General features: G+C 39.4%; 1 protein-coding gene across 1 annotated transcript in view; it reads left to right on the forward strand.

Moving 5' to 3' along the window:
* Positions 1–16245, forward strand: part of AP4E1 (adaptor related protein complex 4 subunit epsilon 1) — a 33462-nt gene extending 17217 nt beyond the window's left edge. Inside the window, exons 15-21 of the mRNA XM_032778628.2 lie at positions 98–212; positions 3145–3280; positions 4696–4954; positions 5904–6479; positions 9249–9433; positions 13079–13236; positions 13607–16245. Of these exons, the coding sequence (XP_032634519.1) occupies positions 98–212; positions 3145–3280; positions 4696–4954; positions 5904–6479; positions 9249–9433; positions 13079–13236; positions 13607–13767 (1590 nt within the window). The 3' untranslated portion in view covers positions 13768–16245. The remainder of the gene's footprint in view (positions 1–97; positions 213–3144; positions 3281–4695; positions 4955–5903; positions 6480–9248; positions 9434–13078; positions 13237–13606) is intronic.
* Positions 16246–19910: the final 3665 nt, after the last annotated feature.

Genomic DNA, 19910 nt, shown 5'->3' on the forward strand with positions numbered 1-19910 from the left:
TGAATTGTTATAAAATGGAATGTTCCTTTGTTAAGAAACATTAGTTTCATTTAGTGGAAAGATTCTGATTGTTACTGTCTTTCTGAATTCAATGTAGGTAGATGCTTCCTTATCTTTCCTAGATGGGTTTGTGGCTGAAGGACTTCGCTGTGGTGCAGCACCATATAAACCTCATCACCAGAGACAGGAGGAGAAGCTTTCTCAGGAAAAAGGTGAGTGTTGCTTCATATTTATTAAATGTATGATAAATTAGCCAAACAAAGCAAATTACAGTTTTATATAACATTGGTGTAAGAACACCATTGATTTAATTGCATTAATTGAACTTTACTTCAGAGAGCATCTTCCCCAGAACGTTATCTCTCCATTTAAAAATGTCATCCACAACGGTAGGAGTGATTCATTTCCTCATAGGTTTTAAGGCCATCTAGAACCAGTAAAATCATATTGCCCAGCTCCCTGAATTATGTAGGTTATAGATGCAGTGCTTACAAACAAGGCCTGGTCCAAAGTCCATTGAAGTTGATTAAAATTCTCCAATTTACTTTACTGAACTTTAGATCAAACCCATAGTGTGCACCAGGACCCTATCGTTCATTCAGTTTTTGATTATGCAGATAATCTCAGGCTCCTCTGTGATATTCTTCAGACCCTGTGCTACTTTGTGCCACTTTCTTAGCTCACCCTTGGCCACTGGGATTCATCCAAAAAACTCTTGTTTATTGAAGATTGAACTAAGCTCCCTTTGGGACTTGGCTAATGTCATACCTGATTAGCATGTATAACCTCCATCTACAAATAGCTTGTTGTTCTGGAGTCCAGAACATTGTCCCATGCTTCCTGGCAGCTTGTGGGATTTGGGGGGAGGGTGTGGGAGAGGAAGGGGGAATTAAGATAAAGGCTGGGAATTCCAAGTTTTATAGTACTTAGAATTCACATCTTGGTCACACTATTATCCATCAGAATTTTCTTTATTGGTTTTTGGACTTTGTGTTTTAGAAGAAATATCGCTTTTGCTCTATTTATATAAACAGTGTAGATAATGGGCTATTCCTTATAAAGACCTTAAGTAGAAAGATTCTATAGATTTAAGAGCAGAATTATTGGATATACCCTATCTTTAGTATATATTTAGAATGCATTTTATAGCTATACACAAAAAATTGTTTTAAGTGAAGTCCCGAGGAAGATTAGAAGTGTATAATGTTGTGATTCACCGAGGAAGATGAAAGAGAGTAGTCTTGTGCATAGTATGGATAATTCTAGCATTTGTTTTTCTTAAGCATGGTAAGTACTCCTGGCTTTCTGTTAAGCTTTATGGCGTGTACTGTCCTGTTTTTCTGGGAGGTGAAATCTTAACTGTGGAAACAGGGGATATAGAAAAATCACACTTTAAGAAGTATTTAACATTGATATTGGTTGTGGATGCAAATATATTTAGTTCCTCTTTGTTTCATGTGGAAGAATTGATGGCTGAATTACTGGTATTTACTTTGTTAAACATCCCCACGCAGCGGTCTGATGTGCAGTTTATTATGGATTTGTAAAGAAACATCTATAGAAATCAAATATGCAAACAGTGGTTCTTCAGGTAGTCATTTGTATCTTCTTCTAGTTTAGACATCTTTTTTAAAAGAGGTGGAATAGTTAACTTCAATTTAATAATATTGCTGACAGTGTGTTCAGTGACATGAAACCCTTATGGTTTTGTGGAGATCTAAGTGTTTGTGATAATTTATATTGAAGTGTTTGTAAAAAAAGTAGTAAAAACCCAAATCCTACACTCTCAAAGAATGCTATTGCAAACACAAAAGGTTATTTCCATTAAGGATCAGAACAGAAAACCACAGCAGCTTCGATGACTGCCTGCATGCTCCATTGCCAAGAGAATAGTGCTATAAGCATGAAACAGTTTAAGAGCTTCTCCTATGTATGTGCTCTAAAAAATTTTGTGTGTGAGAGTGTGAGTGGGCAAACTTAGTGTGGATTCAAAACACATTAGAGGATGTGCAGTCTGAAGAGCACATGCAAAAGTTGGTTTATTTTGGTCCTGTGCAATGTCTCTTGAAAATAATAATAAAAAAACAGTATTGACAATAATTTTTAGGGGAGAAAATCACTTCTGATGTTTTTCAATTTAAAAAAAAAAGTTGTATGTAAATTTATGTATGAACTAAGCAAATATAGTGTACATGTTTCTTTGAGAGAGGAAAAAGCCTATCTGTCTAAACCAGTGGTTCCCAAACTTTAACAATGTGTGAACCCCTTTCACTAAAATGTCAAGTCTCACGAACTCCCTCCTAAAAATGAATATTTCCAGGGATTTTCTCCGTTACCTGAGTATAAGATATAAAAGCAGTGATCTCGGAAATATTAAATTTATTTTTATGACATGCTTATTACACACTATTTATTATTATTATTTATCATTACAGTATTTTCATTACATTATGAAAATGGCAACACTCTTCCAAGATCTCACTTTTGTAGCTTGTATCCCTTTGAATAAGCCTGTTATAAAACAAGGTTCCTATGTTTCATCAAGGAGTATCAGATGTGAAACAGCAGGAAGGTATTTAAGAAGCCAACTCAAAAAGAGTTCCTCCTACACAAACATTCAGGTGTTGAGCAGTCCAGGCAAACAACGCATGTTACAACAAAGCTTAAACTTGTTTTTCATAATAATTTAAAAAATAATACTAGCTGCCTATGTAATTTTAAAAACAGCAAAAAAGATCCACCTCCCTTTCTATTATTTATAAGGAGTCTTGAAGTTTAAATCTCCTCAGTGTGATAGATATGCTTGCTTTGATCTGCTTAGCTCTTGGAAGTCCAGGTGCTCCGGGCTGCTGGCCCCATGCTGCCTGGGGTCCCCAGGGACAACTCTGTCCACCATCAGGGAATTTTTCCCTGAGAACCCCCAGGGGTTCATGAACCCCAGTTTGGGAACCACTGGTCTAAACTAAAAAAAAAATCAGCAACAGGAACAACTGGTTTTAATAAGGATAAAATCCCAAATGTAAAAACTGGGAAATGACAAATATTAGCTAGAATAACTTGTCTTTTTCTAAAGGAGCTAGATTTTTTTTTTTTTTTTAAGTTTTATGATCCATCTTGATAAATGCCGTTCTGTCTGTATTGCAGCTCTGAGTTTTGAACCTTATGGATTGTCGTTTACTTCAAGCATGTCTTCATCCGGCTTCACTGGCCGGCAGTCTCCTGCTGGTCTTTCTCTTGGTTCAGACATGTCTGGTAATAGTGCCGAGATAGGACAGAAAGAGTGAGTTATTCAATCTTTGAACTCAAATATAGAATTTCTTGTGCAGTTAAACCTATGTTCTTGTCAGGGACTGAATTTTTGCTACTTGTTTAATCACATGGGACTTAATTTAGAACAGTGGCTCTCAAAATCAGCTATTGTGCAAAAAGAAATCACTATGCTAATCCAGTATACAAAAAAGAAATAATCAAGGATACCTTTTTTGACAGATTAGCGAGAAGAAATTTATGCAGTGAAAATGCAAGCTTTTCTGAATCTTACTCTTCAGACAGTACAAAAGTCTGAAACTTAAGGAAATTTCCTTTATTACAGAGATCCATGAATAATTATAGTTTCACACAAATTAGTTATTTATTAAATGGAACTTTACATCTTTAAAATATCATGGAACAGCTGGATGTTCCTCACAAGTACTGTTGAAAAACTTCTGAAATGTGAACTTAGCCAGAAATTCTCTTTTTATTAGCACAAGGGAAAAGATAAAACCCTACTCATTCGTTGCACTTACAGCCTTAGAATCTTTACAAGTCTGGCAAGTCTTGTGCTTTATCTGAGAGTCTGTCCAGAGTGTTCAAGCAGATTCTTGTGCTGGTATTAGGCTCTGCTGGTGTTGAGATTAGTTGTAGTTGAATAGAGAATTAACTCATCTCAGATTTTTTAAATAAAGTCCAAACATACAATGATGTGCATCATTTACAAAGTGCTTTACATCTTCAAATACATTACAGGTTTTCACTACTTACTAAGTGCAACACTCCTGTGAAATAATGTATTCCAGTCTCACTATATGTCTCATCCCTGGCTTCTGCTGAATACCCTGTCAAATTCTAGATCCCATTCCCAGTCTTCAAAGCCTTACATGGGATTGGCCCAATTTATCCAAGGAAGTCCTCACTCTAGATGATTATGATCTGTTAAAACAATTCAGTTCCTCTGGAACAACAGAAATCTCAACATCAAGAATGAGACTTGTGTGTGTGCAGGTATCAGTTTTCTCAGCATCTGGCCCATGTCTGTTAAATCCCACTTCCTGGATCTTCCTCACCTTTAGTGACGCCACCTAAATTACATATGGCCAAATCTACAACCAAAATATTGATATCACGTGAAGGAAAGAGAGTTTTTTGTAATAGCTGATGTATATAAAAACCTAGATAGTTGAGAGCAAACTGGGCATAATATCAACTTCTTGCTTATTTCACAGCAGGGACTGAGTGTGTATTTGCTAGTAGCAGAGAAAGTTGCTAGCATGGAATGTCCATGCAGATAGAAGAAGGCTAGTTTCTATTCTCCTGTCCATTAGGATGTTAGAGTGCAAAGTGTATGCAAATTTACAGAATTCTCTGTAAAAATGGCTTTGCTTTTTGGAATAGTTCTTTCACAAGCTGACCCTGCTTTATTACATATCCTTTTAGGACCAATTGTCTGAAACTTGATGGTGTGAGGAAATTATGGGGGAAAGAAGGCTATCTCCCGAAAAAAGAGAACAAAACAGGAAAAGAAGATAAAACACAACCTGTTCCTCCAGATAGCATATTAATGGGACATGTAGTCGATCCTCCTCTGATGCAGTCTGAGCAACAGGTAGTCAGCCTTTCGGAGGAAGAAAAGGAGAAGAAGCAGCTAGCATCAACATTGTTTGTTGGGCTAGGGTCAAACAGCAGTATCAGTCTGGTAGGTGATTTTTTTTATAAATTACAAGTTACAAAGTTTACAAAATAACTATTTAATTACAGTTATTTATGTACAGCTGCTCTCAAATCAGTATTCAGTAGCATTTAGAATGTGACATGAATTAAAAAAAGGAGATTGGAAATAGCTGTTGTTACCTAAAGAACCTGTTTATTGGGGCTCCTAAAAAGAAAGGAGCAAAAAATACTTAAAATGACAGATTTTAAAATCAAGCAGCTTCTTCAGTTATTAAAGGCTTTGGAGTGAATTGTCCTGAGTAATCAGAACTCCCCTGTGTTCACACTGCTCCCCTGTTTGCTTGCCCTGCCTCCTCACAAAACTCAGACTATGCTAAGCTTCCCAAGTATTCGGTACCTTTAATCCAGCTTCAAAGAGCCATTGGAAGTTGCAGAGCTCGCATACCTGGCAGTACAGGTTAAGACTGACACCTTTTCCATATATTGTGCCTTGGTGTGCTTTTCAACAGAAGATAAAGAATTTCCTAATTGTACAGGAACCACAATGATGCCTGCACTACTGAACAACTCCAGTACCCTCAAAGTACACCTCTACTCTGATATAATGCGACCCAATATAACACAAATTCGGATATAACGTGGTAAAGCACTGCTCTGTGGGGGTGGGGTTGCTCACTCCAGTGGATCAAAGCAAGTTCGATATAATGCGGTTTCACCGATAACGCAGTAAGATTTTTTGGCTCCCGAGGACAGCGTTATATAGGGGTAGAGGTGTAACTTCTTAAGTGTCCTAAGCAGTGTCCAGTGCATATTGTAAAACAAATCTTTATTTAAAGGTCATCTCCATGGGACAGTTAACTTTTATTTGCCCTTTGTCCCTGGTCCTTCCAGACAGGCTTCACTCTGTTAATTAAACCAGTCACCAAGTCAAAGAAAATAAATAAATGTAAAAATCTCTTCTGTTTTTTCTTCAGATGGGGAGAGCAGACACCATCAATCAGAAATTAAAAAAAAAATCAAAAATAAGTGAAACCCAGAATAGCGAAGAAGCATCTAGCTTCCAAAATATTGCTACCTTGCCTTTCAGTCCTTTACCTGATACAGCTCCTAACAATAAGGAAAACTTTCAGGGCAATGAACATCTCGGATTAAGGAAAGTCTCACTGAGTTCTTCAGAAGTTTTGGAAGCTAGTGTATCATTTGATACGTCTCAATCCCTAAGAGAAGCTGGACTGGATGAGAAGCTTTCAAACTGTAGACTATCAACATCCTCTTTGTTTGCTGATAGTAATATTGAAGTTTTTCAGCCTCCCAAAACTGTTCCAGATATAGTTGCCAGGAAGGCCCCCTTGAGTCTTTGCTTACCAGAAGAACTAGCTGGTCACCCTCATTCAGAAATAGTAGAGCTTTGTAGCTGTGACATCCTGACTGTGTACTCATGTAAAGTTTGGACAGATGATTGTTCACTGCTTGTCCTGTTTGTTGCCAACAACAGCACCTCACCACTCAAAACTGTGAACCTAGTGTTTGAAACTACAGAGCATTTTAAGGTAAGAAAATGAATTGTTGTACAATAGAAGAGAACCATTGGTTTCCTCTGTTTTTCACTTATGACATACAGTGAGTTTTTTCTTTTCAGATAGTTCAGACAGTTGATAAGCTTTTCATGACTTTTAAGGAATCAGACATATTACTATTTTTGTTCTCATATAGTGAGGCCAGTCAAGATGTTTTAGAGATTTCTTTAGGACTTCAGCTACATCTGGGATTTGTACAGTAACTCCTCACTTAAAGTCTTCTCGGTTAACTTGCTGATCAATTAGGGAACATGCTCATTAAAGCTGTGCAATGCTCCCTTATAATGTCTTTTCGCAGCCGCCTGCTTTGTCCACTGCTTGCAGAAAGAGCAGCCCTTTGCAACTAACTGGTGGGGGCTTGGAACCAAGGTGGACAGGCAGTCCCGCCTATCAGCCCCCTGTTCCCCTAAGTTCCCTGGGCAGCAGCTGCCCAGCAAGCTATCAATTGCTGGCAGTTCAGGTGTCCCTCCCCCACTGCCATGTGGTGCTCCTGCCCTCTGCCTTGGAGCTGCTCCCAGGAGCCTCTTGCTTGCTGTTTGGGAGTGGGGGTGGGTGGGGGGCTAATGTCACGGTGTCCCCCTCCCCCCTGCTCCTGCACCCCATTTACCCCATCTCCATGGGGAGTCGGGGAACACCACAGAGCTCAGGACAGAGGGAGCTTCCTGGCAGCAGCTTGCTGTCTCAGCTTACTGATCTGATTAAAAAGGCAGTGTACTTAGAGTGGGTTCAGCATACTTAAAGGGGACATGCGCATCTCTCTCTCTCTGACACCCACACACACACACACATCTCTGTCGTGCTGTCTCCCCTCCCTCCAGTCCTGCTGCCTTGTAGAGTGTGAGGCTACATTAACAACAACAGGTTAACCCTTGAGGGCTCAGCTAAAAGCTAATTCATCATTTAGCAGTAAGGCATTCCCTGGGAAATAGCCCGCCCCTTCCACCCTCTGACTTCACCACCTCAACCAAGCTTCACAAGCATCATTGCTGTGTACAGTATTAAATTGTTTTAAATGTATGCTCTGTGTGTGTGTATATATATGTAGCCTTGTCTGGTGAAAAAAATTTCCCTGACACCTACTCCCCCCTCCTCCTTACATTAATTTTTATGGGGAAATTGGATTAGCTTAGCATCGTTTCACTTAAAGTCGCATTTTTCAGGAACATAACTACAACGTTAAGTGAGGAGTTACTGTATATTGGTTGGTAAAGGAAGATCATGGTAAAAAACTGTTAAGGATGTAACAGAAAAATCGTATTGATTCAACCTCAAACTTTTACATGTGTTAATTAATCTAAGGGTATGTCTACATTTGAACTGGGAGGGGGTACACATACCCACACCGGCTCTGCTTTAGTGACTGTCTAAAAATAAATGTGCGTCCACAGCAGTATGGCTGGCTGTTTGTACATTTGGATATGTACTCAGGGGGCTAGCCTGAGCTTCCGGCTGTGCTGCTGAGGAGACACGGCTACTTTTAGGCACTAGCCCGAGCAGAGCTAACATGGGTACATGTTTGCAAGCTGGGAATCACACCACAAATGTAGATATACCCTAAAAAGTATTTATGGATTGCTGTAAATATCCGTGGATCTTGCTGTATTCCAAGATGTGGCCATTTGCACATACCTGAAACATGGTTAGATATCCTCAAAATGACAGTATATGCCAGTGATAATACTGAGCATTGGATATTCAATATTCATAAGAGTGCTGACTGATCTATAGAAATTGTTTCCTGTTCGAAAGCAGAAGGGTAGACTTTTGGGGTAGGAGGGGAGAGGGAATCCACTGAAGGGGAGTTCAGGTACAGAATCATCAAATCTGTTTCTGCAGCAGTCCATTGCTAACTGGATCAGTGGAAATAAGCAAAAGGCTTATTAGAAGTAGCTTTAACAGGGGCCTGGTAATGGGTTTTGATGCCTTTTTCCTGTAGAATTTCTGGTTTGAATCATGCTAGGTTGTGGCCATCACAAATCTAGTTGGTTATGTTGTTAGCTGACAAGTGTCCATACCACAGACCGTTACCACAGTTGGCACCCGTGCAGTGGCAGAGTGGCAGTCTCAGCAGAGGCCAAAGACTGAATGTCGATGGAAATGGAATCTTGCAGTTTCACTGTCTGCAGCGTGAACTTGTTTTGAGGATAAATCAAGGCTTTCAGTTTCCAGGGCTGTCAGTTCAAAAACTTTCCCTGAGCACTAAATTCACTTTGAATAGTTAGTCAAAGTGTATTTCTGTAAAATTTTACAGTTAAACCCAAACCAGCAGTACAATAGTCCTGGGTAAATTTACAGTATGGTGAATAAGACATGCAACAGTATTATGGTTCTATTCAGCAATGATGGAGTACAGTGAGAGCAGTTCAAAGAGCATTCTCAGCTTACAAGATTTCCTGTTCACCCTCTGCTAAAACAAATGGCTATTTTACAATAAAATCCTGGTAGAGAAGTTGAGTTGACTGTTTGGAATGTCATTTTTTGACTAGTGAAACTGCCGTGTGCATTTCCATAGAAGTTAAATGTAATTTAGTGTGCATGTTGGAGTGGGATTGTCCTTTGTGATCCTGATCTCACACCTAATGGAAATCGGGATTGATGCCATTGCAGTCAATTAGGTTACGTGAGTGTAAGATCAGAATCAGTCCTGGTGTGTTCAGGGATTGTAAACTCTAGATTAACAATTTCTAGTTGACAGTAATCTGAATATTTTTTATACCTCTTAACTTTTTTCTTTATTTGTAGATCTTTGAGAGTCTTAGCTGTCATTTTCCTGTAATAGAAGCTCAAAGCATGGAAAGCTGCCAAAAGTGTGTGCAGTTGGAAAAAGTCTGTACAGAGGGCATTCTCTCTGGCTCCATTAGTTATCATCTAGATATGGATACTCACCTTGAATTTTCACTAATTTTCTCACTGTCAGATTTCATCAGGTAAGTCACTGATAAAATAAGACTGTTTTAAAAAATCTGGTATTGCAGTCGAAGTAGTAAATAGCACAGGATGGCTCAGGAGGCTGATGATGGGAAATAGAGACTTTTGTCTGTGGGCTGTTGGTTGTTAATCTGATTCAGACTGGTAATGTTAGTACAGTATGTCACCACTTGTTAATGGCCTATTAATATGTGAAATAAGTGTGTTGGCATTAGTCTGGTTCCTAGAGGCCAGTAATGCCATCACAGTTCCCCCCATCATCACAACTGGCTCCTTCGTTGGCTGTCTCAGCAGAAAGAGCCTGGAATGAATACGCATGGAGACTGAGCAACCCGCTCATCTTTAATAATCATCTGTCCATGTTGAGCATTCATAGCAGGGGCAGTGTAAGGAGGCTAGTACAGCAATTGCTTTGCTGTGCCTAGTCTTATAAATTGAGGAGTTCAGAAATGAGGAATGTCAGTCCAACACCTTCAGTGAGCATTAAAGTTCACATTGTTTTCATGGCTTTAAAAATTATATACATAGTGACTTTCACCAGCTTTTCTGCTACCTTCCTTTTTGCTTTTTAAATGTATATTTGAGATAGTAAAAGTTATTCTGTTGTAAATTAAGATGGCATGATCTAAATTCCTTCCATTGTACTACAAGAAAGACTGAGATTAGTCATTCAGGCATGAATCTTTTTCTCCTCTTCTCTCCTCCCTCTTCCCAACATCTCTCCTTGGAGTTTAGGTTTTTATTCCAAATAATAATAATAAAAAAAATGTGTCTCAAAACCACACTGTAAAGATTAACTCTATTTTGTTCTGTACTAACGCTTAAATTTTTTTTAGTATCCACTACTTATTTGCTACTATGGAAAATATAGTGTTTTGTGGTGAGACAAGGCACTTAGTAATGTTGCCACAAAGGTTTTGGATAGTAAAAAATGTTAATACCTTTGACTGCAGAAGATAGCTTAGCTTAATTTAGCTTAGCTTAGCTTAGTTTTGGTGTCTGGCCAAATAATTATCTTTAGAAAGGATTCAGTTACCTAGATTATCCAAAATATTGATTTCCACTGAATTATGAATTCAAGAGCTAAGAACAAATCCCATAAGACTACAGAATGCTTTTTCACTTGGACACATTCACTGGAAATATGAAATACCCTTTTGGAGTGTTGAATGAAACTGAGGCCTGGTCTACACTATGCGTTTAAACCGATTTTAGCAGCGTTAAACTGATTTAACGCTACACCCATCCACACAACGAGGCCGTTTATATTGATATAAAGGGCTCTTTAAACCGGTTTCTGTACTCCTCCCCGACGAGAGGAGTAGCGCTGAAATCAGTATTAACATATCGGATTATGGTTAGTGTGGCCGCAAATCGACAGTATTGGCCTCTGGGCGGTATCCCACAGTGCACCATTCTGACCGCTCTGAACAGCAATCTGAACTCAGATGCAGTGGCCAGGTAGACAGGAAAAGCCCCATGAACTTTTGAATTTCATTTCCTGTTTGCCCAGCATAGAGCTCTGATCAGCATGGGTGGCGATGCAGTCCCAAATCCAAAAATGCCAAAGCATTTGAAAAAAATCTCTAGGCTATGATACAGAGTCCACAGCACAGTGCTGTGTGACAAGCGTAATGGAAAGCCAAAGAATCAAATGGACTCTCATGGAGGGAGGGAGTACTGAGGACTCCAGCTATCCCACAGTCCCCAGCAGTCTCCGAAAAGTGTTTGCATTCTTGGCTGAGCTCCCAATGCCTGTAGGGTCAAACATTCGAGGGTTCAGGGGTGAGCCTCTAATTCCCCCCTTCCCCCGCGTGAAAAAAGGGAAAAAAACGTCTGACTTCTTGACTTTCAATGTCAACCCTATTCTAACGGCAGCGCTGGTAGAGCGTGCGCTGCGGCAGGAACACATGTATCCTTCCCCCTCTCCCTCCCCTCCCCGGTATCAGAACAGGACAAGATTTACTGCTATCCATCGTGCACATCAGCCTGAGGCTCCGGCTGGCCTCAGGTAGGTCGGCCGGTGGCGCCTGGTAAAATATAGGAATACTCCCGTATATCCAGCTAGATGTGCAGAACGCTGTAACTACATCTTTCATAGCAACTGGTGCGAGCCTCCATCAGACCCCTCCCTTCATGTTAAAGAAAAGATTCTTACTGCCTGGACTATCATAGCCACGGATTCTGGCTCGCTTCCCCACACACTTAATGTCTGCCTGGACTAATACAGCTGGAGCTGCTCCCCTCATTTTTATCGCAGAAAAGTCAGTGTTCTTATTCCTGCATTCTTTTTACTTCACATACAAATGAGGGACACGCAACGTAGCCAGGAGTGGGAGCAGGAAGCAACGGGGGTGTTGTTGCAGGGCACCCCTAGAATGAGCTTAGCTCATCATTTCTGCGGGATCTGACACGGAGTGCTGTGCTCTCTACACTGTTTTCTTAGTACATCTGCCCAATATCTAGGCAGACTCATTTTTTAAATACCATGAAGAGGATTGACATGGGGAGTCATTCACATTTGTCTTGCGCCCGGCCGACCTCCCGCCAGGCACCCATGACAGCAGCGACAGTAACACGAATAACCGTCTCTGCTGCTGCAAAGGCAAATGAACGCTGCTGTGTAGCGCTGCAGTTACTCCTCTGTTACCAACATCCAGTAGACATAGTGAATAAAAAAAAAAAAGCTAAAGGCTCCATGGTTGCTGTGCTGTGGCATTCCAGGCAATCCAGGAAAAAAGGAAGCGCGAATCATGTCGCCATTGCTTATGAAATTATGAGTAATGGTGCCGAATTCCTAAGATCCCCGCGACACTGTTTTGCACACATCATGCATTGGGTCTTAACCCAGAAAGCAAGGGGAGTACTGACGGGAAACTATGATATCTACGGATAGCTACCCACAGTGCAACGCTCCAGAAATCGATGCTAGCCTCGGACCATGGAGGCACACCACCGAATTAATGTGCTTAGTGTGGCCACGTGCACTCAACTTTATACCATCTGTTTTACAAAACCGGTTTATGTAAAATCGGAATAATCCCGTAGTGTAGACGTACCCTGATTGGACAGAAAGGATAATAAAGGTATGTTGCTTCCAAGAGAAAGTAAATTGTAAATCTTTGAAACTGAGTGAGTTTATTTTAAATGGAGGGACCCAAATTGTGTGAGAGGACTGACCACTTTTACTATAAAAACAACTCATGCTCTTTATTTTTCATTCCTGAAGTAGTGGAAGTGACATTTTGTGTTCAAGCAGCCAATTTGTTTTTAAATTAGACTTTGTCCTTGAGAGCAACATTTATAAGATTTCCACAGTAAACTCTTTATTTCAGGCACTTATAACTTGGCAATTTAAGTGGCATTAGTCTGAAGTTAGTCAGCACTAATGTTTAAGCTAAATAATCTTTTTTTAATTTAATTTTTTTTTGGTAATGTTTTAATTTAATTTAATTTCTGTAAAAAGCAATTCAGGCTCTTTGTATTGTGGAGTAGAAGGGTTGTGTTTCGACAAGTGCATTTTTAAAATTGTTTGTTTGCTTTGCTATATAATGGTTTTCAGATACAGATGATTTTGGAGATCAGATATATTCAGAATAATACAGAGGTTGTTTTACTCAGATGTGTGTTAAAATATTTTTCAGACCAATGAAAATTACCACTGAAGACTTTGGGAGACTGTGGCTGTCCTTTTCTAATGATGTGAAACAAAATATAAAAATGTCACCTTCTCAGGGATCTCTCTCAATAGCTCTGAATGCCCTGAAGCAGAAACTAAAGCTTCATATTGTTGAAATTATTGGTGAGTGAATTAACATTTATATTCTATATTCTATATCTCGGTGCTGTAAGTGCCCATGGTTTTGCAGCACATATGTTTTTATCTTCAGTGCTTCTGAAAATAGATATGTTTTCAGAAATATTTTGAAAGAGGTGAGGGAACTGGCAGGCAAGCTTTGAAGGTTTGTGTGAAATAAGGCGTGAAATTGGGAGTGACAAGGGGGCTAATTAGGAATGATGTTTGGTGAAGCATGGGATGAGTTGCAGATGTGAGAGAAGAGGGCAGAAAAATGTTACACGTGAAAGGACACTTAAATTTGAATTATATTTAATATGAATTGCAGTTATTTCTTTTAGTTTTAAATATATTTGTTGTCTTTGTTGTTTTTAAGGTAACGAGGGAATAGCGGCATGCCAGCTACTTCCATCAATCCCCTGTCTGCTGCATTGTCGTACTCATGCAAGGACACTGGCACTCTGGTTTAGATCCTCTTGTTCTGCTCTTCCAGACAGTTTATTGTATCAGTGTCAAAAGATGATGGAGGAATCTTAATTGCAACAGTGCCTGCTTTTCTAACCTGGTGGTGTAAAAATAAATTCATACAAAAGACTTACAGGGTTACACAAATGTTTACCAAAGCGAAATGAGTTAAGACGATACTCAAAAGTGGTTTGACCTGCCCCCCCACCCCCCTCCGAAACTGGCATATGCCATGTGGACTAACAGGAAAGTAGGATGATCTTCGATGTGCCTGCAGAAATGTGCTCAGGATTATACAGTTGCTGACAAATAACCTGATGAAGTATTGCTGTTTAAATGAAATGTATATTTCTTAGTTTATTGTAGATGATTGAAAGTATTTATTTTCTATTATGTAATTTTTGTATGTAGCAACCCTTTACCCTTAGGAGCAGCTACTTAGCGCTAAATATTATTTTAAGGAAAACATCACTGCTGTGAAGTCAGCTTTACTCTAAAAATGACTCAAATGCTTGTCTTTAACATTACCATTTACTTCATTTATGAGCTTTTTCTAAAGCTGCATTTTAAGCACTATTGGAAACAAAACCCGTACTGGCTGTTGCACATTGTACGTTATCTTACCACAGAGGATACAAGTGCACGCTTCGTAATTGTTTAACTGGCATTAATTGGTCAGAAGTACTGCATGGGATCTTTCAGTCATTTACCAGTTAAGGATTTGACAATGGCGTCCACACAGTCTTTGGAAAATGGGAGAGGTGTCTAAAACTGGGAATTGTGTGGTGATAGCTGAATTGGATGGAGATCCATTGCTATCCAAGTCATGTGTATTGTGTCTGCAGCTCCTTGTCATTTTCATTTTATTCCTCTTCTTCACTTGCCTTTGGTAGAAGCCTGTAGCAATCATCAAAAGAACTGTGCATGTCCCAAAGAGATTTTTCAAAAGGATAGTAGAGGAACATATTAAGACTGGATTTATCATAGATGTGTAACAGAATTGAAAGTGCTGTGTATTTAATTTGGGCTGAAACATTTGAATTTACTTTGTTTTCTTTTATAATGCTAATTATCTATTGATTGGTTATCAGTCTTTGTGAATTATTGCTTATAAATCGTTTGGATGTAATTGTGTGGTTATGAATCTTTCTAAAGGCTTATTTGCACGGATCAGCAATGTGCACTGTGGGAGTGTGATTTCTAAAGTGCACTAACTGGTCCAGGTAGATCCTGCTGATACGCACTAAAAGTTCCAAAGTGCGTTTTACTCTAGTGCTGTTTGAAACAGTAAAGTGTATTAGGGAACTTTCAGTGTGCACTGGCGGGGTCTACACAGACCAACTAATACACAATGTGTTAGTGAGCTTTCAAAATCACACCCACATAGTGTACATTGCTGCTTTGTGTCCACAAGCCCTGAAGCTTAATAGATCTAATCAGCCTAGCATGCATGCTGTGTGTGTCTGGATTGTTTCTCCCCTTCTTTGCCACTACCATTCCCAAAACCCAGCACCTAGGCCTTGGAATCCTGTGATCTGCATTTATTTAGATCACATCACTTTCTCGCACAACTTTACAATAATTCACAAGTGGCTATTTTTTCTTTAATTTGAGAAGAATTGACATTTGTGCAAACAATGTTTGCAAGTGTGGCATACAAAGGAAATGGGATTCTACGTCAATTTGCATTATCCTTATGCTATTTTTATATTGAAAAGGAAACCTTCGGAGGTATCTTAAAATTCTCTGTTTTCATCTGGCAAACATCAGTGTTGGAGGAAAGAAAAGTATTAATTGTTTTTATTTTGCCTCATTTTTGTTAAATGTTCATAAAATCATATAAAAATGTAATTTTGATACACCAGTGATTAAAAAGTTAGTTTTAATAACTTCTTTTAGAGGTTAAGCCAATTGTCTTATATTACCACAGGTACTATGATGTAAGAAAAGATCTTTTGGTCACTGCTATTACAATACCCTCTAATTGAGGGATTTATTAAAGTGCACTAAATCTCTAAATATATTAAACATTCTGCATATATTAAATAATGTATATTTAATGCTCTGGGACAATTTGTATGAATGAAAGCTTATTTTAATTTCCCTGCTAGTATAGAATGTAAATCAACTTCGGTGCTATAATTGGATTTCAGTGTATTATAAAAAGTTACAGTAATATCTGTTCTGGCCTATGCATTTTTCACCATTTCTTTAATGGGATGTTGAGTCTCTTCTGATATGAAGCAAACCAGTAATGCCTTCTGTTTTACTTGTAAGTGTGATGCTCCTCTTTATCCTTACTTTTTTCCACCTTAGTTTGTTTAATTTAACTATATAGTTAATGCACTTTGAGCTGTAAATATGCAGATTCTGAGAAAACAATGAAGGACCTTATGTTCCTCTGACATAAAGGGGTTTGTGCGCTTGTATCCGAGGTACAGCCTTTATTTTTAGATTGTCCACCAAAACCATTGTGTTAATCTCTCATTGTGTTTACACTTTTCTGTAATTTAATAATGTGCGTGTAATAAAATCTCCAGCCCAGTTTTACAGCTGTTTTAACTGGACATATGTCTTTGGTGCTGTGTACCTTAACAGTGGTACTATTAGAATAATGGCATTTAATATCATTGAAGAATTGTTCCCCACGTAGATGATTTGTAATTTAATGGCTGCAGGTCTAGGCTACAACTGCCAAGAGATTAAGTAAAAGACAGAAAAATGCTCTGTCTATATGGCAAGCATTGTGTACATAAAAATTACATGAGATGTGTTAGCAAGCAGAGGCAGAAGTGCCTGTTTTTACAGAATTACAAAAACGTACTTGCTGAATGACAGAGTACTAGCCCTCATTAGGATTGTTCTCTCTCTGTGCAACAAAATAGTGACAAAGAACGTAGCATATGTATTTCACTAGGTTTGCTCACCATGGCAATTAGTAATGACAAGTATTCCAGCTTCAAGTACTATATACAAAATGTAGATATCACATTATCCTTGGGTCTATTCTTTCAGCAGCATTTTTTATCCAATGGCTTCTTCATATCATTTTTGGAATTGAGCCACTTTATGATCTAGGCACCACAGGAAAATTGTGTGGTTGAGCATTTATGCTTTCATCATTTGTAGAGTTGATTAGTGCAATGGTGGTGTCGCCTACAAGAAAAACTAGACAGTGCTTCGGCTGTTGGTATGCTGTGATCACAGCCTATCTTGTGGATATTGTCTCATTGTATCTTTGTACTCCCCTGTCTACCTCTCTTCAGGGCAGGGGCTATCAGCTTTGAGCTTGCTGTTCATATGGCACATGGCTAATAGAGTTTGGGGCAGGAACTGGGAATTTTGGGGCTCCAAATCTGGCCCTGAATGCATCTGTTCCTGAACAAGTCAGTTGTACCTCTCTGCATCAACTTCCTGATCTGTAAAACGGAGGGCGGTGGTCAGATGGATATAGTGGGGTTTATTTAAGTCAGTGGTTCCCAAACTTGTTCTGCCGCTTGTGCAGGGAAAGCCCCTGGAGGGCTGGGCTAGTTTGTTTACCTGCTGCGTCCGCAGGTTTAGCTGATCGCAGCTCCCAGTGGCCACGGTTCACTGCTCCAGGCTAATGGGAGCTGCTGGAAGCGGCGTGGGCTGAGGGACGTACTGGCTGCCGCTTCCAGCAGGTCCCATGGGCCTGGAGCGGTGAACTGCAGCCAGTGGGAGCCGTAATCGGCCGAACCTGCAGCCACGGCAGGTAAACAAACCGGCCCAGCCCGCCAGGGGCTTTCCCTGTACAAGCGGCGGAACAAGTTTGGGAACCACTGATTTAGATAATTCTACAACAATTTATATTGTCCTTAATCTAATTTTTATAATGAAAACCTTTTAAGAGATTAAGAGTTCTCACCTGGCAACCACATCAGTGCTGTAGGGAAATAAACACTCTTCCTATTTTGTTTTGTCTTTTGTATAACACTTAAAGGATGCTTTACAAAATAATATAAGTATTATTATTTATATAATTCCAGTTTTAAATAGCCCACCTTTGTTACTTGTGTTTTGTACTGATTAATTCACTATGATCCCAGCTGTGAGATTTGGAAACCTGAGCCTTTATAAGACAAAGGAAATTTTGCCTTACCTGTTCAAGTTCCCTACTTTTAAAAGAATGTAGACACTAATCTGTTCCACCCTGTCATATTTTTTTTAATTAGGTAGTGCAAACCACAGACATAGTTTCTATATTAAATGTCTGGTTCTTCTTCAAGGGCTTCTGTGTATTCCCATGTGTGAGAGCCAAGCTCTAGAATTGAGGTGCAGAACTATATAAAAAAGCAGTGTCCACTGCGAGGTGCCAGGAGTGTCTCTGTTAAGATGATGTAATCACTACTTCTGTGGAAGGGAGCACACCTCTTTCTTTTGCCTCCAACGCAGAGAGCTAAACAGAACTCTTTCATATGTCTGTAGGCTAATTAGCTAGCCTTAGACTTGGTTTGGTAAAATGGTGCTACAATCCATTTCTGCCTAGAACACCTTGTCCATTGTCCTCTGCAGGGCACTGCTTGCTAATCTCCCACAAGTGGGAATGTCCAGAGGCTTACTAGTAAGTGTTCCTCAAAAATTGCCTCTGTGCCTTCAAACTACCCACCCGCTGCCTTCTGTGCCCTGTAGTGCTGTGTGTTGCAGGACTCTGCGGCTAGGGAGAAGGAACTGATGTGTGGGAGGAGTGTATTCCCATATTTAGATTGAGCAGATGACTTCATCCTAGTACAAGGGCACTCCTGCAGCCCCAGCAGATAACAGCATTTTTATATAGTTCTGCAGCTCAACACTAGAGGTGCTGTGCTGAAGAACAGCAGTTACGAGTAAGTAACCCGTTTTTAAAACCGTCTTCTGTGTTTCAGCAATATCCTAGAGTTATTGCAAGTTTAGAGTTTATGGGCAATTCTGTGACGACAGCCTGTCCTGTGCTTAACAATCTGATTGACAATTTTGAAGCTGCCACCATGCCTGTGGAAGGAAGGAAACCACATTGTGCGGGTTGACAGGACATAAAATAATTGTCAAGGTGAAATTCTCTCTCTTACTGGGCACAGGATTTCCCTTTATTTCTGCTAATTCCCCTTTCGTCTCACTTGTCACTCTCCCCAAAACTAAGATTTGCAGTCAGTGGAATGAGGGAAATATTTTTTTAAAATAATGTCTGAGACCCATCCATCTTCTCTCCAGTGTCTGTGAAAAGATCATTAATGCAGCTATAAAGCTACAGTCGCCATTGCAGGCTGTGTAGTCTCATGTGAAGGCAAAGCAAGAGAAAGATAGATGGCATTAGTGTGTACAGGATATAGGAATCACTTCACATGAACTTTCTTCCCTGGACCTGCTCTGTAACTCCCTGCTGCACAGATTTTGTGTTGTCAGCTTCTGAAAGTTTAAAACCAGGGGGCAGTAGACGTGTGTGTCAAACCGAGCACTAATTATGTGCTTAACCACCATTTACAAGACTATCCACATTCTAATGTGGTTGTATTTAAAGCTTATACACTTATCTTTAAACACTGTACTTTTTCTTGCATGATTCTGCATTTATGTGCACATCTGCATTTGATCTTTTCCTTGTAATTTATTGGTTTATTAGTTGGCATAGTATAAATTATTTCTAAAAAGCCCACAACATACATGCTGCGTTCACTCTTCCTACGAATCTACTGGAACACAGATTCATAAGTATGAATAGATCTGATTGAGACTTTACCTGAAGGTCAGAAATAGCCACCAGGCTTTTATTTAAAATAGGGATATTTTGCTGTGTTTTGTAACTTGTGCAAAACCTCAATGTTGTGTCTGCATTTTAGCACTTATGCTTGAAGAATTGTGTCAGGCTGGCTTTTAAAGCTACTTTGTAGTTAGAGAAAATGTAATTATTGACGTGTAGGATTTTGACTCATAGTCTGACTGAACCAGGATGACACAACTTCCTTTTGGTGTTTTATTGTGAACTAAGGGCTCTTTGACATTTTTTGCAAGTTGCTACAGAAACAAAGACAATGAAATCTTTGCAAATTAGATTTTATATACAGTGTACATCAGAGGGCACTGAATATACTTTAATTGTCCCATGTAAATAGAACTGAGTTGTAGAGATGGGAGAAGTTGAACAGTTTTCTAAAGAGGACAGATATTTTACAACATTTAGCAAAGTCAATGGTTATTTTCCATCTGACATTCATAATTAG

Source organism: Chelonoidis abingdonii, chromosome 9 (assembly GCF_003597395.2).
Source record: "Chelonoidis abingdonii isolate Lonesome George chromosome 9, CheloAbing_2.0, whole genome shotgun sequence".
NCBI classification, from domain to species: Eukaryota; Metazoa; Chordata; order Testudines; family Testudinidae; genus Chelonoidis; species Chelonoidis abingdonii.